This window comes from Eublepharis macularius, chromosome 15 (assembly GCF_028583425.1).
Source record: "Eublepharis macularius isolate TG4126 chromosome 15, MPM_Emac_v1.0, whole genome shotgun sequence".
Lineage (NCBI taxonomy): Eukaryota > Metazoa > Chordata > Lepidosauria > Squamata > Eublepharidae > Eublepharis > Eublepharis macularius.
This window is the reverse complement of record NC_072804.1, coordinates 32,346,575-32,373,876: the sequence shown is the minus strand read 5'-3', so window position 1 is coordinate 32,373,876 and position 27,302 is coordinate 32,346,575. Positions and strand designations below refer to the sequence as shown.

The 27,302-nt window shown below is 43.9% G+C and overlaps 3 protein-coding genes across 6 annotated transcripts in view; all 3 read left to right on the top strand.

Moving 5' to 3' along the window:
- The window catches only part of ELOA (elongin A), a 35,374-nt gene extending 32,101 nt beyond the window's left edge, over positions 1-3,273 (top strand). The window contains exon 11 of the mRNA XM_054999630.1: positions 94-3,273. Coding sequence (XP_054855605.1) covers positions 94-155 — 62 coding nt within the window. The 3' untranslated portion in view covers positions 156-3,273. The remainder of the gene's footprint in view (positions 1-93) is intronic.
- Positions 3,274-9,948: 6,675 nt separating this feature from the next.
- PITHD1 (PITH domain containing 1) lies at positions 9,949-21,627 on the top strand. The gene is made up of 6 exons (XM_055000120.1): positions 9,949-10,190; positions 12,383-12,426; positions 12,665-12,742; positions 13,692-13,796; positions 19,233-19,341; positions 20,905-21,627. The coding sequence occupies exons 1-6, from the start codon at positions 9,993-9,995 to the stop codon at positions 21,004-21,006; spliced, it is 636 nt and encodes a 211-aa protein (XP_054856095.1). The 5' UTR covers positions 9,949-9,992; the 3' UTR covers positions 21,007-21,627.
- Positions 21,628-25,495: 3,868 nt separating this feature from the next.
- Positions 25,496-27,302, top strand: part of LYPLA2 (lysophospholipase 2) — a 28,284-nt gene continuing 26,477 nt past the window's right edge. The window contains exon 1 of one of the 4 annotated variants that reach the window (XM_054999246.1): positions 25,496-25,572. The gene's annotated coding sequence lies outside the window, so the exon portion shown is untranslated. Of the gene's footprint in view, positions 25,664-27,302 lie in introns of all 4 variants that reach the window. The other 3 variants (XM_054999243.1, XM_054999244.1, XM_054999245.1) reach the window with 3 other exon arrangements.

Here is a 27,302-nt window from a genome sequence, read left to right as displayed (position 1 = left end):
GCTCCTAGCTTTCTGGGTTCTTTTCATTAGGACCCTTTTTCCAGGAACCTTTCCTGCACATGTATGCCACCCCCTCTGTTTTTTTTCTTTCAGAAATTGCACCCATGATGGCAAAGACTATTAAAGCGTTCAAAAACAGATTTTCTCGAAGATAAAGCTGCTTGTGAGCAAGGGAGAAGAAGGGAGCTCTTCTCTTCGATGGGAGCATTGTTCGTGGGCAAACAGAGGGGGGCCCTAAAAGTACCCCCCAAACCCCAGTGTAAGACCAACAGCACAGTATTGTTTGAGGCAGCCCTCCAACCCCACCCTCTGCTCCTGTAGCCTGGCGTCTGAAAATGTGAATTCTGAATGCGTGTTGAAATGAGAAGGTCAGCATACCGTGGCCTGTCCTGTAATCTCTCTTTCTACCTGTCCCTGCCTCAACAAAGGAACAGAAAGGAATATCTCCCTCCCCCCACCCCACCCCACCCCCCGGCAGCATTTTTCTCAGGCCAGATTTAAGGATCTAGAGCTCTTCTGCCTCAGATGCCGTTCTCATGAAGAAAAGCCTTTGCTACAAATCTGGCTTGCTCGTTTTCAGACTCCACCCCCACCCCACAGTCCATAGATCCTGCCAGAGGTTTTCCAGCTTTTTGTCAGGCCATCTTCAGAGCATCTCTTTCTTAATCCTTGAAATCTGATCTTTCAAAATGTTCCTTGCGTTGCTGAAACCCTCATGCAGAGTGGGAGCAACTGGCTTTTTCTAGCTGCTGGGGATGTCCCTCCATTCCATCTTCTGTTCATTTGAAAAAAGATTGGAGGGAACCCCCCCCCCCCATCTTCCTTTTTAAACCTCATAGGAAAAAAAAACCCAGCACATAATTTTGGGAGAGGAGCAAAAAAAAAATGCACAAATCTAAATTTTAAGCGCTCAGCTGTGTTTTTAAAATGGATCACGACATTTGGAAGCCAAATTTGTTTTTAAAATGAATAGCGAAGGCCGTAGTGTTTAGGTTTGATGGGGGGGGGGTGTCTGAGTGTGTGTGTGTGCGCATGCGCACACATTTTGTGTTTTAAATGTTAAAAACAAGATTTTAGATTTGTTGTTTCTCTCCCTTCTCCTGGATTTTGGTCAGAGGATGTTTGTTTTTTATGTAGCCACTTAAGTTTCACCAGATTCCTTGCAAAGTACTTCAAGGGAGTCATGAAATCACTTTAGAATTTTAGTTTTTAATGCCCAGTGACTTGATGGGAAAAGACACCACCCTCCCCAGTGAAACCTCTCTTACTAGGAGTCCTGCGCACCAGATGTTGGAAAAAGTGGCAGGCCGTCTGTGTAGGATTCTGTCTGGAGTATCTGCAGCTGGGTTGGGTGCGTGGTACAATTTTCATCACTCGAGAGGCCAAGAGAAAGCTCACCGGGAGTTGTCTCTGTCTTGACCATACGACCGAGAACTTGAGGAAAATGTGTTGTTTGGATACTGCTTTTTTAAAGTGCTGGAGTGGGACGCTGGGCTATAAAAATATTATTTATCCTGATGGTGATGGGTGTAGAGAGAAGATGCAAGACATGTCTTGGGAAGCATGATAGTACGTTTCTTGGTGCCAAGGCTGAAGGAACTTTGATTAGGAGGACTTATGAAGGACATCCTGATTCATAGGGAAGTGTGTGTGTGTGTGGGGGGGGGAATTCTTCAAGTGACTTTCCAGTCTTGTAACATCTGATCTTGCAAGGATGCTCCACATCTCTACCAGGACAGAGTTGGCGTTAACAAAAGAGAAGACCCTGCTTATTCTTTCCACTGTTAATCCCTCAACATTTGGGGCAGGATGGGACCTTTTTTAATTATTTTTCTGTGACTCATGTGCCATGCAGGGTAGGAAAAGCCCTCTTGATGTTTCTCTGTCCGATGGAATGTCCCTGCAGTCCTGACTCCTTTTTCTATGAGTTTTTAATTATGATGGTGTTTGAAAATGGGTCTCTCGCAGGCTGCTCAGAGCTGATTAAAGGCCCTAGAAAGCTTTAATGACATCGTGTAGCATTTCAAAGTGTGTTGTGCTGTTTTAAAAAGAAAAGAAATCGTGCTCCTTTCTGCTTTTGCTGTATTTAATTTTGCTGTATTTAGTTAATAATATAATCTGCCTCCTGTTGTGCTTTTTAATGTGTTCCCCCCCCCTCCTTTTTATAATTGGGATTGGGAAGGAGAAACGGAAAGGTTCAGAAACCAATGTCTTGGTCAGTGAGGAAAGAGCATCTGGATGCATCCACAGTATTCCCTGGGCATGTTAAATTTGGGTACCTAATATCTGACCCTGGTTAACACCGCCCGCCCCCTCCAGTTAATCTCAGCCAGGCCTCTCGAACTTTTTCAGCCCCAGCCAAGGGATTGCGGACCCAAAATGGCAACTTGCGCTACCTGACTGAGGCCTTTTCTTCCTGGCTCTTGTATTGTTATTTTTCCACACAACAGTGGGGGTGTCAAAGGTTTTGTAGCTCCACCCCTTCACAATGCAAGGACTGGAAGGACAGGCTGTTAAATTTCCTTAATTCAGTAGGCTGGACTTGTTCTATCAGGTATTGGGCTTGTCCCCCCAATGTCTGAGTGTTGCTAGTGCCCTGTTGCTGGCCAAGGTCCATCTTTGGCTATTGCCCAGTGGAATGTGTGGCCCTTCCCTCAGCTATGTCATTGAGTCTACTTCGCCAGTGAAATTGGGTCTTCATATCTGAGAACTCAGCCACCTGTCAGTATTTCAGACTAGTTTGGTAGTTGTTGTTTTTTTCCCTGAGGAAAGTTTGCGGTGCAGATAATGTGACTTCTGAATCTTATGATGGAATGCATTTTGTTGATAGCTGAAGCAGGCCATTTGCGGAGGCAGGAGAAGGAGCAGTCATGCTCCTTACAGGTTGGGAAGGTGAGATATTCCTCTCTCAAAGCCAGATGCTAAATGAATTGGTTTTGAAAGAATTTTGAACCTCCTTTTAACAGGCAGATGGTGCCCATGTGGGATTTGATGCAGAGTGAAACTACTCCACTTCCGATTATCCGTTGGGTGTCCAGAACATTTTAAAATGAGTACTGTTTTCACTGCTACACTACAAAAAACAGTCTTTTTTTTTCTTTTGGTGTACCCCAAGGAAAAGGTAACGCTGAATTACGGTTGTATTTTGGTCCCTGACTGTAAATAACAATTTTCTATGTTACTTTTTTGTGGTAACTATGGAGATGAATATTTTAACTAGATAAGTTATATGAAAGGAAGAACGCTGTGTCTCAATAAAAGCCAAACACTGGACTTTGTTTCTGCCCTATGTCTTGGGGATGTACATCTTACTTGTATTGGGAAATATACCGAGTTAATCTCTTGGGTCACATCCTGAGGAACTGCTCTGCTTGTGGAAGTCCTGTGGCGCAAGGTTCATTCCATTGAAGAAAGTGCCTCTGGTAGCTGAACAGATATGCAGGGATTGATCCTTTTTGGCTTCCATTTTGGCCTATTTAATAGGGCTGTGGTAAGGGTGGTAAAGCATGTGCCCTTCCTATTAAAAGGATCAGATAGTAGGTGATGTTGAAAGACCTCCCCAGAGCAAGCAATACTGACCTAGCTAGACTCAAGATCTGACTCGGTATGAGAGAGTTTCATGTGTATTCCTGAGTCCATCAGGCTCCACGTTGTCCATTTGGACTGACAACCCTCCAGGGCCTTTCCTGAGACCTGTGAGATCCTTTTAACTGGAGGTGCCGGGGGCTGAGGGTAAGACATTATATTTGCCAAGCAGGTGCTCTGCTGCTAAGTCACAGGTCATCCATCTGAACCATTGTATTTATTTTTAAATGAATGTTTGGCTGGCTCTCCCCATTTAAGAAATACTCCAGGTAACTTACAGCATCCCTTCCTATTCTTGCTTTGTCAACTTCTGTGGGATGTTACGTGTGTGGTAATTCTGCAACGTTTCTACATCAGTATAATCGATTGCAAGAGTTTCTCCCTGTTTCCATAGACGTCTGCTCAGTGGCAGCCTCTTTGAGGACTTCCTCGCAAGTAATTCCAGAACTCTGGAATGGGCTGCTAATGGGAGAGAAAACGGTTGTTTTTGTTCAGGGAAGCCTGCCACCTAGAGCCTGTGTTCTGGCAGGGGGTGGGGTGTGTGTATTTTTAAGCTGCAAAAAAACCAATGCTTCTGTCCTGTTACTACTCAAGAGGAGCCTGCCTGTTGAGTCTATGTGAGTCACTGTTCCGGGCTTTCTAGGCCAGGGAGTCCTGTAAAAACACCAGTGAACTTCTCCGCTAGTAGATACATAGTTTGAATTCTTACTTTAAACTCAACCTTTCTGAGTATGAGAGGGAAGGGTTTCCAAGTTTTAATTCAAGAAAAAACCCTCTGCTAACAGTTATTTTAAGAGATGAGAGCAGCATTTGGACGTCACAGCTCTCTCAGAAGGATAATTCCCTTTCCTCTTGTGCTCATGCTCTCTTCAGCTTTATAACAGAGTGGGGCTTTGAACCTGACTTTTCCATATCCACGCACGCTTGCTAGCTGAAAGAGCAAGTATCCCTAGCTAGGCCCAGAGGTACGTTTTGGTTTTATCCTGATTTTAACACCTCCAACAGCAATGGATCCCCCATCCCACTGTGATTCTTAATTTATAATCTACTACTGTCTACCAAGTACTCAATATCACATTAAATGCAAACTCCGGCCACAATTTTTTTAAAAAAGGATATGAGAAACAGCGCTCCAAGCAAGGCAAAGGGTGACATGTATGACTTAGATGTCAATAGGCAAAACTCAGGCAGAAGAGTTCAAGGATGCTCTTTTGCCTATTGGTCAACTTCTTAACGTTGTTTATGATTCCTATTTGATATGTGCCACCTTTTTAAGGCCCCGGGAGACTCTGGGATTTTATACTTGGGCTAGAGTGAGCAGCATAAACAGACTGCTCTGTTAGCTGTTAGCCAGAGACAATGTGGAGAAAAGGGTTGCCAACTCTGTGTTGGGGAATTCCTGGAGATTTAGGGGTAGGGCCTGGGGAGGGCAAGGTTTGGGGAGGGGAGGGAACTCAGCAGGTACAATGCCACAGACTCCACCCTCCAAAGTTATCATTTTCTCCAGAGGAACTAATCTTTGTAGTCTGGAGATCAGTTGTAATTCTGGGAGATCCTCAGGACCCTCCTGGTTGGCAACTTCAGTGGAGAAGAGAATGCTTGAAATCTCACATGGGCCCCAAAATTTCTCAGTCTCCTGTCCCAGATTTGTAGGTTTTTCCTTGGGTAAGGGGGCTGCAATGCCTTAGTTGAGAATCACAATTTTAACTCCCTTTTTTTCTTGAATGAGAAATCAGGAGTGGAAAGAACTGTGAGCGTGATGTTCTCTTTACCAAGATACTTATCCTGGTGCCACAGAGGGCTGGATTCTTCATGCATCTTTTGAAATAACTGTAACCTGCATGTGGTGGTGGTCTGATAAACTGGTTAACTCTGAAAGCACCACAACCTCTTGATGTTCCTGGGAAGGAGGGTTTTTGCACTGTTGTCCGACATGTCTCTTTCTGCTCTCATGAAGAGAGCAATCTTCCGCTTTCAGAGGCAGATCAGGTGAGAGCGAACCATAGTCCTCCATAGTCCTGGTTTTAGTAGTCATTATTTTTGGGCTGAGATTGTCAACTCTGTCTAGGCAAACTCCTAAAATTTGGAGGTTGTACCAGGGCAGGAAGTTCAGTGGGGATGTAGCTTCTGTTGTTCCTAGACTCTGTGGTACACCATAGAGCCCTCCCTCTGAAGAAGTCATGTTGTCCAGGGGAGCATATTGCTATAGTATGCAGAGTAGTTGTATTTCCACGAAAAGTGCCCACCTGGAGGTTGGCAACCCCAGCTGGGTACAAAATGGACTCTGGTACCTTAAAAGTACAGAATACACCTTTGGAACCAGGGGACAAGTGTAAAATGTTTCTGTCTCCCATAATATCAGAAATCTGTCCATTTAATGAATCTAGTAAAACACAAAAGGAAGCACCTCTTCCCACAACATACAATTAAGTTAGAGACTGCTTCATGTCAGAATGTATTTTTTAAATTTATTTAGATTTTTATACGGCCTCTCCTTCTACCAAGGCCCAAAGCAGTTTACAACATTAAAAACAATAATAAATATTACATATTAAAACTAAAACCATCACTACAATTAAGGGGTCCCACAAATACAGCCAATAGTGAAGGGGGAAAAAAAGAGGTGGCAAAGATTTAATGATATATCACGGCTGGGCTGAGATCTTTGGTTACACACTAGACAATTTCATAATAGGACAGGAACTTTGATCGTTATAAACCACAACGGCTAAAGGAATCTCTATGTATAGAGACAGTGTAGCTTTGTATACCAGAGAGAGGGTCAGTGTGATGCAGCAGCTAATGTTGGGTTGGGATCTGGGAGACCCAGCTTCAGTCTGGACGATGCCATAGAAGTTTGCTGGGTAACTGGGTCAGTCACTGTGTGTAACCTACCTCACAAGGTTGTTGCTGTGAGGATAAAATATAGGAGGAGAGAATGATGTAAGCTGTTCTGGATCTTCCTTGGGTAAATATATACCAGTTATTAAGGCACGCCCTGCCTGTAAACCTTCTGGGGGAAAATTATTGTAACCAGGATGCTGGATTTGGTGGTCCATGCTCTGCTCTCTCAAGACTGCTTTTATGTGCCAAAAACTCTGAAACGGTATCAGTTGCTATTTTATTCATGCGTAGTAGATTTTTATGAGCTTTGGAAATAATACTAGAAAATGATGTGAAAAGGACAGTCCCTGGAAACATTTTCCCGACTCTGCAATACAGGTTCAATGGCATTCTTTCTGCTCTAAACCCTAATGCAATCGATAAAACTAGGTGATACAACGCAGAACTTCTTTTTTTGCCCTGTTTTGTGCAATCTGACATAAGCAGAATAAGTCCACTTCTGCAATATCCAACTGGCATGCATACCCAAGCAGTGCTCTCCAACATAGTGTTTGTGGGTTTGGAACCTAGCCGTGTCTCTCTGGCCTTCTTAAGTCTTGGGACTGAAATCCAAAGGCTTGAATGGAACTAAAAGAAAAACCGCTTTGAAATGGCTCCTTACCAGTTCAGCAAAAGGAGCTCATCATATGCATGATGAGAATCACAGCTATGTACTTTTCTCTGTCTTTGGGTTTGGAGACCTCTCCCTGTGGCTGTTCAAGGAAGAAAGGCTTCCTGTTCTTTGGAGACTGAAACCAAACAGTGTTTCTTCCCCCCAATGCAAGGAGCCAATCCTCCACAGCAGCCATTTTTGGTGGCACTCACTAGTGGTTTTCAAAATTCCAAAGTGCCCATTGGCTCAACAAGGGCAAGAATCCCTGCATTAGCCAGCGTGCTGGAGTTTGGAGAGGGGGCAAAGTCCTAACATGTATCCTCCTTTCTCTGTGGGTCCAGCTACATCTGGATGTCTGCCTCACTCCCAGAACTTGAAAAGATGGCTGAGGGATCTAACAAAAAAGTCTTGTGGCGGGCTTCAAGAGACTAAGGCCCGGTTTCCCCCTGTGGCAGAAAGGCATGGTAAAGTGGTGGAATGCTGAGGGGGTCAAATGGACTGGGCCACTTTAGACGGCAGGGGAGAGGGGACCTTTTTCAAACTTCGCCTATGTCAAAAATTCCTCAAAAGTGGAACACTAGATTAGGCAACAGAAAGTTTGTGGCTCAGTGACATAGTATGTGCTTTATTACATGGACCATCTCAAGTTCTGCCCACCCCCATCTCTAAGCAAGGAAGCTTCGTGTGTTCACAACATGCAAAAACTTAGGCTAGATCCTTTCACTTGGATGTGATCCTCTTTAACAACATTTGACATGAGGAAACATGAGACTGCTGACTTCCTGAGCCAGAATAGGGTAGTGGTTAGAGTGTTAACCTAGGATCTCGGTGGCCCACATTTGCATCGACCATGGAAGCTTGCTGGGTGACCTTGAACCAGTCACAGCCTCTCAGGCTACCCTACCTCACAGGGTTGTTGTGAGGATAATATTGGATGAAGGGAGAATGATGTAAGCCACTGGGTCCTCGTTGGGGGGAAATGGGGTATAAATAAAGAAAACAGAAACACATTCTGAAACAGTTAAGCCCATTAGACACCACCTCTTTCTGCTGCATATGTAGAGCAGGCTTTACAGATTTCTTTCAGGTGCCAGAGCCCACCATCAGATACAAGACCTAACTTCAAGCAGCTTGTTAGTTGTTAAGGTTCAACAATTGGTTTTGGTCTTGCTTTAGCAGACCAACAGGGCTCCCCTGCTATGTGATGAACAATAACGCTGTGTTTAGAAGAACTCTGCAATATTATATATGGAGAAGGAATGATGTCCTTGACTGGTGAGTGGTTATACAATTGAACACAGGAAAGCTGCCTTCAGTGCTGACTCAGAGTCAGACCCTGAATGGCCAAGATGAGTCTTTATCAATTGTGACGGACAGGAGCCAGTCACATAGGCAGGAGCCAGTCACAATTAGGGTCTAAGGCTGAAATCTTTCACCTGTCCTGTGTTCATTTTAACTGGAGACGCTGGTGATTGAACCTGGGACCTTCTACTTGTAAAGCTGACACTTTCCCTCTGAGCCATGGCCCTTATCTAAGAAAAGACTTGTGATTCCAGCTTCCCTGTCCTTCCCAAAAGCCACTGTTCTTTTTCCTCTAACAAGATGGGTAGAAATCCATTGGATTCAGTTTTTACTGTCGGGGATCTAAATTTACGTGAGAACCTTCAAGAAGGGCTGTGATTCAGTGATATACAATGCAATGCTAAGAACATTTTCCTGAGAGCAAGTGCTATTGAGTAGACTTAAGCAGGATTCAGAGTACATCTGCTTAAGATTGCTTTCAGAGTATGTTTTTAAATGAGGAAGGTCTCAGGTTCAATCAAGGGTATCTCTAGGATTAGGTAGCAGGTAACGTGAAGACTGTTCATGTAAAATTTCTGCCTGCCAGCCACAGATGTTAGAAGCCATGTCATAAAAATAATTACTAACTTTATGGTTATACACAGAGATTTTATTAATAGTTTTCTTCCCAGGATACAGAATAGGGTTCCTTCTGCTTATCCAAGGGAAACCATGTTTGGTCTTAGCTATGGTCTTGCTGAGATCAACACTCTAGCCCTTGGATATGATGTGTCGAAATTAATTTAGTTGTGTATATTTATTCAAAATATGTACATCCTGCGTTTCTGTTTTCAAGGATATTTAAACAAAATAATGTATGCAATTGCAACTCGGGCACACAGAGGTCGCTACATTCCGTCCTCTCTGTAACCCTGGCCCAAATGCTGTCACTGGCAGGTTAGCCCCGCAAATTCTCGTCACCTAGCAACGAAGGTCGCTTGGATTGGCCCCTCCTCTTGTCGCTCCCGGGTAGATCTGAAGAGACCACGCGTAGGGCCTCTAGAGATAGAAAAACACGGAGAGTTGCACAATTCCGGTTGCCTTTCGAAGGCGTTCATAAGCGGAGAGCGTTTCACTATGTCTGATTTATTTATTTAGAGAATTAATATGCCGTCTCTCCAGAGTCCTGCTGGGGACGGCTCACAAAATAAAAACAATATAATAATACCGATAAAAAACAGTAACACCTGACTTTACAACGATAAAACAAGCCAAATCTGCTGAATTACAACGTATTAACTGCCATGACTGCATTTCCCACAGTTGGAATTAAAAACTAGGTATTTCTCTTACTCGTGACTAGCCGGTTGTGCTTAGCTTGAAATGCACATAAAGCACCACGTTCTGTACGTCTTTGGACTCTACTGTTTACATCAGTCGCTCACGCACACGCACTCTCGCGTTTGTACCTGAAGTTTAGATTGTGCACCTACTTGTATGTCTCTATGAGAAAAGGAGCCGACCCTCATCACGTGACAGGAAGCGGACTTAAGGAGTGGGCTGCGCCTGCGCTGGCTTTGTTGACATCCGGGCATTTCCTCACTTTTCTTTTTTCGTCTCATGCTGGGCTATGTCTCACGGGCACAGCCACGGCGGGGGCAGCTGTTGCCATGGCGACGATCCTGAAGAGCCTCCCGAGCGGCGTGGCCAGGCCTGGGGCCTTTACTTGCGCATTGACCGCGAGCGGTTGGAGTGCCTGAACGAGCGCAGGGAGGGCAGCGGGAAGCTCGTCTTCCGCGCCTGGGAAGACCGCGGCGATCGCCAGCAGGTAGGTGAGGTCGTGTGGGTGCGCGAACGCGTGTCGTGTGAACCCCACACCCGCTTGCCTTCTGAGGAGGGCTCTAGGAGTGGCTTCTGGCTCTTTAGTCCAAAAGCAACCCTGCGTTTAGTTTACAGCCCTTTAGAAAGGCGGTTCTGGTAGGGAGAGTAATTACCAATGGTTAGAGTCAAATTAGCATCTGGGAGACCTGGGGTTTGAATCCGTGGTCTGCCATGGATGCTCGCTGGATAACCTTTGGTCAGTCACACACCCTCAGTCTAACAACTCATGGGGTTGTTGTCAGGATAAAATGGAGGTGCCCGTCATGAGATCCTTGGGGGAAGCGTAGTATTGAAAGGTATTAAACAAATATGTATGAAGCTGCCTTATGCTGACCTTGAGCCAGAGAAGCGTGGTGTGGTGGCTAGAGCATCAGATTAGGATCTGGGAGATCTGGATTTGAATCCCCACTGTGCCATGGAAGTTTGCTGGGCTGGGTGACCTTGGGACCAGTTACACGTGCTCAGCCTAACCTACCTCACAGGGTTGTTGTGAAGATAAACGTGCAAGAGAGGAGAACAGAGTAAGCCACTTTGGAGAGAGAGACATAAAATAAATAAATGAATATAGAAAAAAGCTTGTACCATAATTTGTTAAAGGCTCTGATTTTTGCTTTTTAAGTGTGTGTGTTTGCAAAAGATTTAACATAGTAATCTTTCAGTAGTCTCTGGCTGTTTGCCATTGGAGTGAATAGCTCAACATGAATATAAATGGTTTATTCTATGGGGAGGAAGCATCTGTAAGATTTCAGTCAGCAAGGGCTGGCCCACCCAATCTTGAGTTGAGGGCAAGTTTTGGCCTATTCTGACAGTCCCAAGTGCACCCTTTTCCTCCATGGTAACGATAGAAAGCTGTTTTTTTATCAGTGTCGGGGAAGATAGCGTGTTTCTTTGCAGTAGGGTAGCCCAGTTTGTCTGTTGTAGCAAGTTTATTTGAAAATGCTTGAATTGTCTGCACAAATATTAAAGTAGTTGATAGCTGAAATTGAGGTATTTTTGCTTTCCCTTACATAGGCAGCTGCTTCCCCTTTTCCATCCTGGAAGGGGCGTCTGTGTGAATTGTTTTTTCCAATGGACTTGGCGCTTTGTTCAGACATTTGAGTTCATATTTCTCCTTAATATGAGTTGCCGAATTTCCATTTCCTAATCTGACTCCGATTACAAGTTATTTTGCTAGCATGGCCTCTGAGCATGCATGCATAATTGCACGTTAATTCTAGGTGGCTTACATTTCTGTCATTTGAGTTGGCATGAGTACTGTCATCTTTTTAGCAGAAGCTACAATGATGGGCAAGAATTGAATGGGTAATTGTAATTCATACTTTGCTGAAGCAAGCATGCATACAAATGGTATGTAATTTATTTATTTCACAATACAAAAATAAACAATCTGCTTGGAGACTAGCAGTGGGATAGCCTGCAGGGATATGGCAGTGTACTTTTAAGGTCATACAGGATAAGCTGTCACTCTCCTCCTAAAAAGCAAAAAGCAAAATCTGGTTTGTGAAACAGCGAGTCGGATTTCCACCAGAATTAACTGGTATCTGTACCTCTTTTAGCACCGGCTCAGGTTTCTTAATGGGTATCTGGTTCATACTTTGAGATAATTGAAATGAGGATCGGTGTGGCTACTTGTTACAGGGGTGAGGGATGGGGGAAATAAAAAGTGGCGCCTCGATTTAGATTTTGAAAGTAGTATGCAAGAAAAGAAAAAGAAAAGTTGGCAGTGTCCTTTGGTCAGAGCAGTGTAGTAGTTGGAGACTGTGAGACCTAGGTTCAAAGCTCTGATCTGCCATGGAAGCTTGTTGGGCAATCTTGGGCTGGTCACACATTCTCAGCCTAACCTACCTCACAGGGTTGTTGTGAGGGTACAGTGGAGGAGAGGAAGACTATGTAAGCTGCTTTGGGGACAAAGGAAACTTGATCATTTGCCCCACTACCTGCATGTGTATCCCATAGTGCTTAGAAACTGAACTCTAAGTATTAACACCCTAAAATTAAAATCCAGTGCCGTTTATGGTTGTCAAGGTTCCAAAGAGCAGATGGTGTGACCGCTCAGTGACTAGAGTCCACAGTCCTTATTTTGTAGTAACTAGAGATAATACCATAAGATATTAAGCCCCGTTTTTATATTTCTTCCAGTTCGTTGAAAGTGATGATGATGAAGAGCTTCTATTTAATATTCCGTAAGTATCCATTTTTGCACAAATTCCTGACTTACTGGCATCTGGGGCCTCTTCAAGTTGACTTCTGGCTGTATTGTAAAACTTGACCTTAATAGCAAAGGATTTTGGGGATGGGCTGGTGGAAGCTAGGCTGAAGGGAGGAATTTCTGGAAAATGACAGCTACTGACGGCAAAGGCAAACTCAGCTCTGTGACTAATAACTACCTGGAAAGCCAATTTATGTACTCTTTTGTTGCAGGTTTACAGGCAATGTGAAGTTGAAAGGGATAATTGTGATGGGAGAGGATGGTGACACTCATCCTTCAGAAATGCGATTGTAAGTGGGAGCCAAGGGAGCAGATCAGATCACTTGAATGTGTGCTTGAAGCTGCTAGCCTTCATGAATGATTACTTTTAATTCCTACCTCAGCTTTTACTACTGTTTTAGTTGTGTGCCCAATTGTAGGCGTTGAATTAGCAGTTAGCGGTGCAATCCTCTGCACATTTCCCGAGAAGTAAGTCCCACGTTATTTAACTGCCAGGCAAACAGATAAAGGGTTGCAAATTTAGCTTCTTCCCCTTCAGTTCCTGTTAATGTCAGCAACTTTTCATATTAGAAGCCTGTATGCTAAGAACTGAGCCTGTTTGGTTCAAATCAAGGAGTTGGACCCTGCAGTTCTGTTCTGCTGCTGGGGCTTTCTTCCAGTCCAGTGTTACTAGAGGATTGTGTGTGAGACCATTGAAATAAGAGTTCTTGAAAAAAAACCAGTAATGGCTTTTGTCACTTGGCTCTTCTTTGTAACTGCATTCGCTGTGGGAGTCACCCAAGAATGTCTGACTGGTTGCAAGTGCTCTGCTGGGGGTGGGGGTGGAGTTGCATTCTGCTATCTGTGGACTCTTTGAGACAGTGAAGTACAAAAGACCGTGATTGCTGACTTGGGAAGGAAACTAAAAGGTCCCTTACCTACTAAAATGAGTACAGTGCTTAACAGTAAGTTACTTAATTGGAAATGTTTGTCCTACAGACCTAGAAACAGTGGTACTCAAGGGAAGCCCATGCATTGCAGTTCCTTTTATTTGCAGAAGGGGGAGCAGCTCCCTTGTCTTAACACAACAGTGAAACTTTCTTGGTTCTGGCCTTAGCTTACTTCTAATTATTCTTGGTACCATTTCAGACACTTTCCTGTTGCAAAGCCAAACTACTCTCACAGTCGGGTGCTGAGGGAGGAGAGAGAACCTATGCAGACTTACACAGGTTGACTCTTGCTATTTGTTCCTTTCTCCAGGTTTAAGAATGTCCCCCACATGTCTTTCGATGACGCTGCCAGAGAGCCTGATCAAACGTTCAGCTTGAACCATGATGTTACAGGAGAACTGGAATATCCTACAAAGTATGGTGCTGTTTTTCCAAAAGCCCAGGAGCGCCTTAAAGACAAACAGCCTTTATTTCAATATGAGCTTTTGTGAGTCACACCTAATGTTATCTCCTTACCTTGAGATTTACACTTAAAAGACTTGACATTCACACCAAGCCCTTGATTCCTCCTCCTTAACTCTCCCCATAAGATTTTCAGGTAAGATTTTCTTTTCACATAACTATCTGAAGGAGTGAGCTTTGACTCCTGTAAGCTCATATTGAAGTAAGGTTTTTAGTTTTTAAGCTGCTGCTGGACTTTTTTCTTTTGTGATGACAAACGTGGTTGCTCCCCTTAGCGATCATCATAGAAGACACTCTTTCCCCAGCCTTCAGTAGGAGGTGTACAGATCGTGGGCCTCCCTGACATCAGTTTCTCCATTGTTGGGGCTGTCCTTTTTACTGAGTCCTTACATTATAAAACCACGGTTCCCAGCATCCCTTGAGCATGGAGAGTCCGAGGTATTAAAATTGCTCAGGCTGTTTCCATTCAGAAGAGTGCTTAGGGTTCCAGAGAAGATGGAAGGACTATTCAGCTGGGGCTTGTTAATGACCCACAGCTGGATCTGCATCAGACTTCTCAGGGTGCTGTGATACCAGCAAACAATTTGAGGTGCAGTTGCTTCAGTGCTCAACTCATTCCTAATAAGAGAATCATCTACAGATTCCATGGTGCCCCCTCTGTCTCAGTTCCCCATGCAAAATGCAAAGCTCATATCAGTCCTACGGTTTCCTGATTAACGAGCAGAGCAGATATATTTACCAGTCTTCTTTCTTAGGAGAGTCCCATTTTGCAGGTGATCATTGCCAAAAGTCACAGAATGGACTTCTGTCTAAGCATTCAAGTCTCTTTGGACCAGTCTTACAGTGGAGGGTTGCGGCTTTCTGCTCTTCCTCTTTCATCTCTGGTATTGGCTACTGGGGTGGTCTCTTCTACATTTTCCAGTCATCCAAACCTCCATCATTTATTCATAATACATATTTATTTGAAAAGTTTTTTCCTGACTTTCTACCATTGGGGGTCCAAAGTGGCTTACTGATTAATCAACGCATTGGACTTATTACTCAGGAGTCATCTGGCTTTACTGTCAATGTTTAACCAGTATGATGTAGTGGTTTGCATGTAGGACTGGTGTCTGGCAGACCCAGGTTCAAATCCCCACTCTGCCATTGAAATTCGCTGGGTAACCTTGGGCCTGTCACATGCTCTCAGTCTAACTGTCCTGTAACCTGTAAAACCTGTAACCTAATATCCCAATAATTGCCCCTTCACCCAAATCTACCTTTTAGAAGGACAGTATGGGGCATTTTGAAACTGAGAACATCCACTAATCATGGCCGTCCCTTGCAAGAGAGGGGAGCCAGAACACCAGGCAAAATCCTTCTGTCTGGCTTAAGCCCATTGCAGGCCACTGCATTCCAGTTTTGCTGGATCTCCTGATGTGTGCCCAGGTTGTTGGCGGTTGTTGGTTTTAATTACGTCAGTTGATTCCAGGCTTCTGTTTGCATTAGATTATGTGTACTTGGCATGATGCTGTACATTATCTATGCAAAATCCTAAGACAAAAGCCATGTGAAACCTTTCAGTAGGGCCAATCAAAATGACATAAAAGGGTGTGTGCAAGCTTTCAGATTTTCCAGCGCTCTTTATTAGAAGAAAGTTTTCATTTTCTCTTTCTGGTGAAATCCTCCAAAGTTTGATGGTAAGAGAATTCTGCTCCAGGAATTCCCCCCATTCCTCCCCCCCCCCCCCGGCCACCAACATAAAACCAAACATGCCAGACTTGAGTCAACCTTAGTACTGGTATCATCCCAATAAAGACCAGGAGTTGGAAACATTGCAGGCTTTCCATAGGTGTGGGGATTTCCATCCACAGAATATGACTTTCTCAGCCCCCCCCCCCCTTATATGACTGCTCAAAATTCTATACCTAGGACTCCCCTTACCCACAGGGCATTGTCAGACTACTGCAGAAGGTGGGGGGAGCAGAGAAAGTTGTGCTCTAAGGGTTTGCGTTTGAATATTCCCAATGTAAAATAGTGCCCCAAATTCCCTGTTTTTGTTTTGGATCAGGTGTTTCTGATCCGAAACTTAAACAGCAAATTTCAGACGTTTTGGATTTGAAATATCCAAATGCACACTCATGTTACACTCTGGGTGGAAGTCCTTGTACCTGCAGAAATCCTGCGCAGGATCCATACCTAGTGTCTCCTGCTAAACTGCTTTTGTTGTTTAATTTCTCTTCATTCCCTTGCGAGGCTGGCGCACACACGCGCACGCGCACACACGCATGCGCGCGCACACATACAGAGTGTTTGCCATTGCATGGGATATGTTATTTAAATTCTGCTCCCAGATGTCTTCTATCACATGTGGAAAAAACTCAATAGCTTGGTTATATGTGTGTGAGGTAATAACTTTAAACAAGGAAGGAATGCAAGCTTGATGAGTTGTTTATCTTTGTGTTTTTAATTGAAACATTGGTACAGTTTTAGGGAGTAGAATTCTTAAACATTGGGTAAAAAACACGTACCCACAAATCAAATTCTGTAATTGTGAAATCTGTTAACATCATGCATGCATTAAGCAGGTTCACATGCACACACCCTTTTTCATTATAGCCTTTGAGTCAGCTAGCATCTAAAAAGCAATTATCTCAAGCAAGCTCTATGTTCATTTCACAACAGCAGTACCTGAAGTGCATTTCAGTAAGAGCCTGAGGAAAAGATGTGAGCATGTGAATTTACTGCTATGAACTTTTAAGCTGTTGAGTTGATGCACTTATGCACGAGTCTTGTGTAATTTATGAACCTACTTAGCTGGACCTGGCTTGAAGTTTATGGAATCTGTTGAGAAGTTTTTCTTTGGCCAGCTGCCCTGCATGCTTCATTTGACATGCAGGATTGGTGTAGACACTGTGACTGGAGATGTGTTGCAGTGTGGCTAGAACATTGAACTAGAATCAGGGAGACCCAGGTTCAAATCCCTATGTGCCATGGACGATTGCTGGATGACCATGAGCTAGTCAAACTCGGCCTATAAACCACTTCACAGGGTGGTTGTTAAAATGTAAGCAGTTTTGGGTCCCCTTTGGGGTAGAAAGCAGGGTGTGTGTATGTGTGTGTGGGTAAACACAGAGTTCTGCATCATTAAGTGGGAGATCCAGGGCTTTTTTCCTGGGAAAAGAGGTGGTAGAACTCAGTGGGTTGCCCTCGGAGAAAATGGTCACATGGCTGGTGGCTCCGCCCCCTGATCTCCAGACAGAGGGGAGTTTACATTGCCCTCCGTGCCACTCCAGCGGCGCGGAGGGCAATCTAAACTCCCCTCTGTCTGGAGATCAGGGGGCGGGGCCACCAGCCATGTGACCATTTTCAAGAGGTTCTGGAACTCCGTTCCACCACGTTCCTGCTGAAAAAAAGCCCTGGGGAGATCCATATGCTCTCATTATTTATCTCCTCTCCCTTTATGGGTATTGGTGTAATAACCTTGTTTAATGTGCTAATGCTGATGCACTAGCCCTGGCTTTCTGGTATGGAGTGCTGCAGTTTTTTGACTATTAAAGCATAATGGAGAAGAAAGCCACAGCCACAGAATCACAGGACAATCAGTTGTAAGAATTCCACTGCTGAATCACTTGGGTATGGAATTTTTCTTTATTTAGACTATAAACAATAACATAAAAGCTATAGACAACAAACATAAAAGATAAAAAACAACATTCTGAAAAGAAGATACACTAACAATACATAAACAAGTGAAAAAAGAAAAAATGAGAAAAGAAGAAAAACCTTCCGCCCCAAATATGAATCATATTCAGAGTCTCACTTATTTGAAGTTAAACATAAGAGCTCTCTTTTTTCACTTGTTCATGATTCTTAATCCATAAATCCAGATGTCATCAAGTCCTTATTATTCATTTCATTAGAAAGTCTATAAATGGTTTCCATTCAGTCAAAAATGTAACTAATGTCTTTCCCCTAATCAGTGAAGTAAGTTTTGCCATTTACGCAAACTCCAGAACTTTTATCCACCATTCCTCCACTGTTGGCAATGTTGGAGTTTTCCACTTTTATGCATAGAGTACTCTTGCTGCTGTAATCAAATATAAAAACAAAGTTCCAAGCTTTTTTCCAACTGGCTGTCCGTTCTTCCCAACACCACTGCTGAATCACTTGACCTACGCTTGTGTGTCCCTGCTCCATAACATGCTTTGTCGGCTAGTGGCATAATGGTTAAAGTGTCAGAGTAGGTGTGTTGATTAATCAGTAAGCCACTTTGGAGTAGGATCTGATAGACCCAGGTTTGAATCCACCACTGTGCATGGAAGCCTGCTGGGTGATCTTGGGCCAATCACATATACTCAGCCTAACCTAACTCAGGGTTGTTGTGAAGATAAAATGGAGGCGAGGATAACAATATAAACAGCTTTGGATTCCCACTGGGAAAAAGGCGGTGTAAATGAACTAAATAAATCAAGCAGGATGGACAGTGAACTGGTATTAAGTTCTCAAAGTGGGGAATTTTAAAAAGAGGCTTGGGAGCTCTCAATGACCTGCCCAAATCTGAAACGAGGGATGCTTTGGAGAGTCACATAACTTGTTCAGCAGGTTATCACACCACTGGAGGTGCAGCTGTTGGAGAACCCAAAAGAATATGAAACCCCACAAAATGTAGTATGGCAAGGCTTTTGGAAAATGTACACTTGGATTTATTTTATATGCTTCATTTACAGTCCGCCTTTCTTGAAGATACTTGTAGTGGATTTCAGAATATAAAACCGTCATGCAGCAAGAAAACTCCAGCAGTGCATTAGGATTAGTGTTACAGAAATGGACAACAGTGCAAATGAAAAGGAGGGCAGCTGTTTAAGGCATGATGCACCATTACAGAAAGCAAGTAGCAAAGGTGGGAGACAGTGCTGCAAAAGGAAAGCACTACATACAAAAAAACCTTGGCAATAGATGATGAGCCTGTCCCTTTATAAAGCAACCACTGCACCATTCCATTATATGGAAGTTCTGATCCCTTCATCAAAAATGCCCCCTTGAATATTTCTATTTTGCACATTCTGCAGAATGAGAGTTGCATGAGGGCCTTCCTGATTTTGTTGCAAAAAAACAAGCAGCGTTGGGTTCGAGTGTGGGCCCTCTATCTGGGGTAGCTGCCAAGAGCCTTGTACTGACTGTGGACATCTGGAAAAGCCAAGTTGTGCTCGTCTCTTTAGACCTTGCAGATTCAAGACTAAGGTGCTCTCAGGACCAGCTGAGACAGTTCAGACAAAACAAGCGTTTTCTGTCCCACTGGGCTGTCACCTCTGGCAAAATGGATGGTCTTTATAGCTCCAGAGATTGTGTCTGTAACATGAATTTTACAGGCAGAACACCGAACTTGTCTTCCCCTTCCCTCCCACAGAATTGCTCGCTTCTCAAGCATTCATCATCTCTCCATCCACTTCTCAAAGAACTTTGGTGCTGAGACAACAAAGATCTTTTACATAGGCCTGAGGGGAGAATGGACAGAGGTAAGTGTGGTGCATGTGTGTCTGAGACAACCGGTTAAAACTAAGAACAAGGGCTTATGTGCAATATTGGTATGACCTTTTTGAGTGGAGGTATTTGGTACAGATCCAAGCCTAAGTGCGAACCAAACAGGAGAGAGCACCTTTATGCAGGGTCCCTTCTGGCAGGACTCCCACCCTGTGAGTTTGCGAATACCTCTGTGGAACTGCTGTAGTTTGGAGAATATAAAAATCTGGGGCAATTGCCCCTGCTTTAAGGCACAAGCAAACACTACATGTAAGTGTTGAACCAGTGCGCTCTTCCCCACCCCCACTCCCCATTATAGTTCATAGCACTTTTTATGGTGGGAGAAGCCATGATTGGTTGGCCTGTTCTTGTAGTGAGTTATACTAGTTACCTGTGAAATTTGTCTTTTGTGAGTTTTGTACATTGTAAGTTGCTTTGGGTCTGTATTGTATGGAGAAAAGGAGGTTAAAAGTGTCCTGAATTAATAATAACCCTGAAAACAAGTACACACGACTTTGTGTGAAGTGCTGTCAATTTGCAGCTGACTTATGGTGACCCCTCCTGGGGTTTTCAAGGAAAGAGAGGAACAGAGGTGGTTTGCCATTGGCTGCCTCTGCATAGAGACCTTGGACTTCTTTGGTGATCTCCCATCCAGTACAAACCAGAGCTGACCCTTCTTAGCTTCTAAGATCTAATGAGATCAGCCTAGGCTTGGCCCTCCAGGTTAGGGCATACAAAACTTGAGCATAAAACAACAAAGCCCTAGGTTTGGATAAGGCAGGAAAGTTTGTAGTCAGTTCTCTTCCACTGAACAAAAACTTTCCTGATTGGCATGTAGGTGATAGATGGGCATTTGGCATGCCGTGGTATACCATTTTAACACATCTGCCTCACATTTAGTGGCGTGAAAGTACCTTCTGTCTTTGGCTAATTTGTCTCTTTTGGCATATGAAAATATCTGAAGTCAGTGTGGTGGTGTAGTTAGTGTCAGACTAGGATCTGAGGGCCCAAATTCAAATTCAGATGCCTCTTCCATGGAAACTTGCTGGGTGACTTTGGGCCAGTTGCTCTTGTTATCTTGCCTATCTGCCAGGGTGGTTGTTAGGATAAAGGGGAGGAGGGGGAGCAGTAAGCAAGCTTGGGGAGAAAAGGAAGTGTAAAGAAATACAATGTCCTGATAATTGTAGCAGGCTGTTAAGTAGGTGGTTCAGAAACTCCTGCTTCTCTCCTCGACTTTTTAGATCATTAAGGCAAGGGTAGTAAACGTAGCAGTTGTTACTGACTTCACCAGGGCCGAGCACTGCCAAGATATGGGTGGCCAAGGGCATGATAGAGCTTGCTTGGTTGGGGAGGACATGTTAAGCGGAGTACTATTCCCCCAAGGATGGTAACCGAAGCTTTGAGGGAAGTTGATAGCAGCAGATGTCAGCTATTCAGAGGCTACTGAATAGTGGACAGAATCTACAGGCTTAGAGGCAGTGCTGAAATGTGGGAGACGCTCAGATCTAGCTTTCAAGGCAACAGTTTCTTAGGAAGCCTCCATCTCATTTCCTCTGCAGGCTCACCGCCACGAAGTGACCATCTGCAACTACGAGGCAGCAGCGAACCCAGCTGACCACAGAATTGATCAGATCACACCGCAGACGCACTTCATTTCTTAACTTTGGAGGCTTGTTCTGTGCAACAGTTGTGCAAACTCAGATCACTTGCGGCGACAAGGAGTGTCATAGCTTTAATTCTTTTCATGCCCAAGTGTTTTTTTGGAAAAGCAGTGTGCCAAACGTTTGGTGAGCATGTCAAAAGCGGTCTCCATTGCAGCTGAAAGGACAATCAGAGCATAGAAGTTTGAAAGCACTGAGGAAAGAGGTCCTTGGTAGTCTGCACAGCAGTTGTCTTGACCACAGAATATCTCTTGGGCGGGATGACCATTTTCTCAGCAATTAAACTGGCTGCTTAACTGCTGATTAGTATATGTAAAGTGTGAGGCTGTGGGGCGAGAACACGGGATCATTTGCACAATCTGGGGTTTGGTTCTGGCTTTGGAATGTAATTTACAAGGGGGAGAGGGGAGTGAGTGACTTTCTAGGTGGAATCCTGGCAAACTTCCAAGTGCATTAATATGACTTAAAACAGGCCAATCATGCCTCTGTAGGCATTTATTCAATGGGTTTCTTGCGAACACTTTCAGTTGTTTGCCTAAAATTTGGAGAGCTAAAAGTGTCTGTTCTGTAACTGAGGTGACTTACCTTTTTTTCTCCCCCTAATAAATATGGCAAAGAACATCTTTGTGTCTCTTGATTGCAATACTCTTACACCTCTAAGGAAGGAAGTCATTGGCATGACATTAAATATAGAGGAGAATGAGCAAAACAGGAAATGAAACTGAGATATGGAAGCAACAAGAGCTGCAGTCGGGAAGGGGCGGGGGAAGCCTCGGTTTGTTGGGGCTGGAAATGCTTTTTGATCCAAGAGGCTGCTGATGCAGGGTGGAAAGCATGAGGGAGGAACCCTTTCCCTGAAACCCATCGGTGCCACCAGCTAATTAAGGGTCAACCACTTGTGAACAATGAAGTTCCATTGATCTTACGCCACTTGTCTCCTTAAAGTATATCCAAAGCAATTTTTAAAAAAGAAAAACGTAACTTCAGTAGCCTCTGTCTTCACTCCCCACATGCTTGTCTCCAAGTACTGTGGAAGTAGTCGTCCACTGCACGGAACAGTCCTCTTTCACTTGACATTTTAGGGCTCCTTGAAAAATACTGGTTTAGCACAAACTTAGAACCAAAGGAAGTGAGCTCAGTGGCAGCAGGCCACCTCTGCAGCACCCACAGAGAAGCAGACATGAAGCAAAGGTAGAGGAGCCAAGCTAATCTATTCGGCAACTAACAAACAGCTAGAATTAAAAAAGCAGAAGCTGCAGATAACATCAAACAGATGCAGTAACTAGGTCAACAGAAAAATACTAATCCAAGAAGCACAGCTAAATTTGTCACCTTTGGCCAGTGCTGTGAAGATCGTGCAGAATGTACTAAGCGTCCTTTATTTGAGAGGGAGATGTGCCATAATTGAGGTGTGATTCTGGAAAAGGCCCTTCCTCCCATAGCCACCTGCCTAAGTCTAAAAGATGACCTTAACTGGTGTCTAGTTTCACAGGTGAGAGGGCGGTTTCTTACGTGATCTAATCTCAAACATTTTAGGGCTTTGAAGGTAAGTTACCTGTCCTTTGAATATATGCCCAGAAATAGGAAAGTAAAGTTCTTGGATATGTTTGTTACAGTGGCTTCTTATATATAACTTAATATATATAACTATGCCTTTACTCCCCACATGCTTGTCTCCAAGTACTGTGGAAGTAGTAGTCCTCCACTGCATGGAACATGCCTCTTTCACATGTTCTGAAGTGGTTGAAGGTTCCATAGACTGCCCACATGGAATGCATTACAGTATTCAAATATGCATGTTGCTAAAATGGGAGAGATCATGAATTCTCAGAAGAGGGCACATCTAATACCAATCAGCTATAGTGGCAAATTGCTGTTAAGTGGTCTTTTTCTTGGTGAATTAAAAGAGATTTAAGCTAGTAACTGCTGCTACATCTTTTGAAAGCAAATTCTGCATTAAGAGGTGGGATGAGGTGAACTGGAGAAGTAAGAGCCTTCTGAAATAGTCTGAACTTTTCATCATTCAGTTTCCCAGGGGAAGCTGTGTTGCAGCTGATTTATGGTGACTCCATAGTTTTCAAGGCAAGAGACAAAACAGGTGGTTTTCCATTGCCTTTCTTTTCATAGCAATCCTGGTTTTTCTTGGTGGTCTCCCATTCAAATACTAATCATGGCAGACAGTTTTTCTAGGGTTGCCAGGTTCAGGTTGGGACATTCCTGGAGATTTTGGGGGTGGAGCCTGTAAAGAGTGGAGTTTGGGGAGGGAGGGGCCTCAATAGAGTATAATGCCACAGAGTCTACCTTCCAAAGCAGCCATTTTCTCCAGGGGAACTGATCTATGTGGTCTCGAGATCAGTTGTAATTCCGGGAGATCTCTAGCCACCACCTGGAGGCCGGCAACCCTAGGTGTTCAGCTTTTATTCTAGAGCAGCAATGTCAGCTTATAGTGACAAAACAAAAATAACCAACAATTTAAAGGCAAATTATTTTTTTAAAAGAAAGGTTCATGCCAATTTTTCTTAATTTGGATGCCTCCAGGCCTAGCAGCAGGGGCCAAGAGGGGAAGCTTGGGTCTGTTGCAAGGCATGTCCCTGACTGCTGCACGCCTGTCACAAGGAGCCCACGCCTTCTTAGCAAATGAGATTTGAAAAAGTTGTACTCTGTGGCATTCTTGGCATCAAGGAAGTGTTTTTGATCCAGGTCAAATAATAGGAATTTTTTAAAAAACGGTGCATGCTGACAAACTTGTAAGACTTTCAGGTAGGGCACCCAAAATGTGCACCTACCAACCTGGCGGGACAGGTAAGCCAGCACTGGCATCCAGCCTCAAGGCAGTAATCACAATACAGCCGGACAGGATGTGAAGGGGTTGTAGCAAACAGCACCCAAATAGCAATCAAACACACCAACACAGCTCTTTAGCAACATGATTATGAACTGGCGATTTACCCCCCACCCCTCAGGTTAGTATTGCAATCTTTGTTCCATCAAAGACTTAAAGGTGACTGTAGTCCAACAGAAACCTTTCAAAAACAAAATCCAGTGGGAAGCTGCTGAATTGGAATTCATATGTAAATTTGACTCTGTCAAGCTGGGACTGAATAGGGACTATGAATGGTTATCTCATTATCAGAGGTAACTGATTTCCTTAACTGATCTCCATATCAAAAGGAGCTGTTTGCATCTCCATATCAGAAGGAGCTGTTTGCATCTACTCCACTCTCTCCTCTCCTCTATATCTGACCAGTTTCTTTTTGCCCTCCATGCATCTGACAAAGAGAACTGTGATTCTCGAAAGCTTATGCTACAATAAAATTGGTTAGTCTTAAAGGTGCTACTGGACTCTTTTTGATTTTGCATCTTTGTTGACAATTAGCAAAAAAGAAAAGTCTGCATGTTGCTGTTATTATCACAAGACAATGCAAAATGAAATGCACTGACAATGATTAACATTAGTCTTAAAGGCATAAAATACTACTAGAGTATTTTTTCCTAAGGCATTTATTTATGCTATTTATAGTCCCCCCTGTCTCCCTGAGACTCAAGGCATGAAGTTTTATACAAGTTATGGAAATATTAAAGCTTTTAAATAAAATACATTAAAATATTTAAAAGCTTTTAAAAAGGCTTACAAACATTAGTAGAAAAGAGCAAGAGTTCAGCAGCACCTATAAGACTAACAAAATTTGTGGTAGGGTATGAGCTTTAGTGAGCTAGCTGTATCTGAAGAAGTGAGCTGTGATTCATGAAAGCTCGTAACTTACCATAAATTTTGTTAGTCTTTTAGGTGCTACTAGCCTCTACTGCTACAGACAAACAAACACAGCTACCCATCTTAGGGTTGCCAGCCTCCAGGTAGTGGCTGGAGATCTCCAGGAATTACAACTGGTCTCCAGGCCACAGAGATCAGTTCACAAGAAAATGACTACTTGGGAGATGGACTCTATGGAATTATGCCAGGCCAAGGTCCTTTCCCTCCTCAAACCCCACTTTCTCTAGGTTCCCCAACCTGGAGATCTCCAGTAATTTCCCAACTTGGAGCTGGCAACCCTACCCACCTTGATGCAAATATTAGGTTATATAGCACTGGTTTTTTAGGGGAAAGTATTAAAATATTAAAAGAACACGTTTAAAAAATTATCCAGCGACAATATTCCTTTTTCTTTTTTATTTGAATAGTGGTTTTGTTTTTGTTTTTTGTGGCAAGGAAATTTTATCTCCTATCAATTTTCTCATTTTATGTATTCTCAGTTTTACCTAAGACCTTTGGCCATTTGCAGTAAATTACTACACATAGCAAAAAGATTAAAGGGAAAGGATTTTAAAAAAAGAAGCTAGCTTAAAAAAAAACAGCGCCTACTTGAAGACAACCAAGATGGCCGCCCCCATCTGCCTCAGCGCCACTCTCTCTCTTCCGGACTCCGTACAAGCCGACCACGGACAACGAAAATACGTCATTTCCGGAAGGCGATCCCGCCCACCCCGAGCGCGCTAGCGGCGGCCGCGGAACATCCGGGGCGGTCTGGAGGAGCTCGAGGCTGTTTTGAGTGTTCAGTCAGAAGCCGGGTGAGAGGGAGACGGGAGGAAAGGAAGGGAGGAGGAGGTGAGGGGACGAAAGAACTCAGCTGAGTCTGGAGGGCAGAAACATTTGGGTGAGGTAATATCATGGAGGGGAGGGGGCTGGGTGGGCCTGAGCAGGCGGTTGGCTGAGGGGAGGGGGCGAGAGGGTGGGCGGGGCCAAGGTGTGTGCGGCAAAAGGGTTAGGGAGGGGGCGTGGCCATGGTAGCCTGTGTTGGGAGGGGGAAGAGGGTGTGGCACCTGTTGGGAGGGGGCTGAGTGGGGGGGTCTTTATTTGGGGGAGCGGATGGAAAAGCATAAAACATCAAGGAGAGTAATAATGGAGGCCGAGGAATGGGAGACCTGATCCAGGTGCAAACTCAGAGGGGGTGTGTGTGTTGATGCTTCTAAAAGTGGCATGGGAGTTTTGGCAGGTGCAGCTTTCGTCAAGCTCTCCAGGACCGAAATGTTCTTTTCCAGGTGCAAAGTGCTGAATGCACAGGAATTCCCAATCGTCCTCTTATATCTCCTGTTGTCCTCCGCCTGTCTCTCAGGAACTGGAGCAGGGAGGATGGGGGGCAGGGGTGGGGTGGTTTGGCCTGGTATTAAGTGTAGAAGAACTGCACCTTCAGCATGTGAGAGCAGAAGCTGCCAATTACTGAGTCAGGCCATTGGGACATCACCTAGTATTGTCTTTTAGGCATCTTTATAAATAAATGGGGTGTTATCTGTATTTTGAGTAAGGGCTTTGCTTGCCTGTCTGGCATGTGTGTGCTGGTAGTATCTTTTACCTTGCTCCTTTCAAGCAGACATGTTCAGCGTATTTGGCACTGGGAAGGATGTTGGATTGCTTCCCATTACGCATTCACATTTATCTCTGTATCTGAAAGGAATGGAAAAGGAGGGGGGGCTGTTATAAGGGCCGAGATTCACCGGATTCAAAGACGTGCTCACAGTCTTGGTGGCTGCAAGCTGTCGGCCAATCAGAATGCCCCAACCCTTAGTTATAGCTCTTTAACTTGCAGTCTGATCCTAAATACATTTACTTAGAAAATAAGTCCTACTGAGCTTGAGTCCTGAAAAATATGTTGGACTGACTTGTAGATGAATCAATCAGGTAGGCTAGAAGTTTCAGATCTTGTTATAATAGGCGTTGGGATGATGATCATTGGGCATTAGTTATAACATGCACAGAATTGTTCATTATATAATAATCATCATAATAACAACATTCAATTTATATACCACCCTTCAGGACAACTTAATGCCCACTCAGAGCAGTTTTCAAAGTATGTCATTATTATCCCTACAACAATAAAAAAATTAAAAAATAAAATTATTATCCCCTCAACAATATTCACCCTGTGAGGTGGGTGGGGCTGAGAGAGCTCCAGGTCACCCAGCTGGCTTCAGGTGGAGGAGTGGGAAATCAAACCCGGCTCTCCAGATTAGAATCCCGCGCTCTTAACCACTACACCAAACTGATGTATAATAATCTAGCTTTGTTGGGTTAGATCAAGAGTCTTCCAGTCCAGCATTCTGTTTCCAGTGGTGGTTAGCGTAATGGTCTCGAAGACCACTGCCTTTTCACTTGGTCACTTGATATTCTGTTATGTTGCCTTAGAATGTGGAAGCGCTACTGAGGTTCACAGCTGCTTAGACTATCCATAGTTTGGTATGGATTCTCCTTAAAAAAACCATCACCGCTTTTGAAGATGGTGATTTCTGTAAGTTAACTG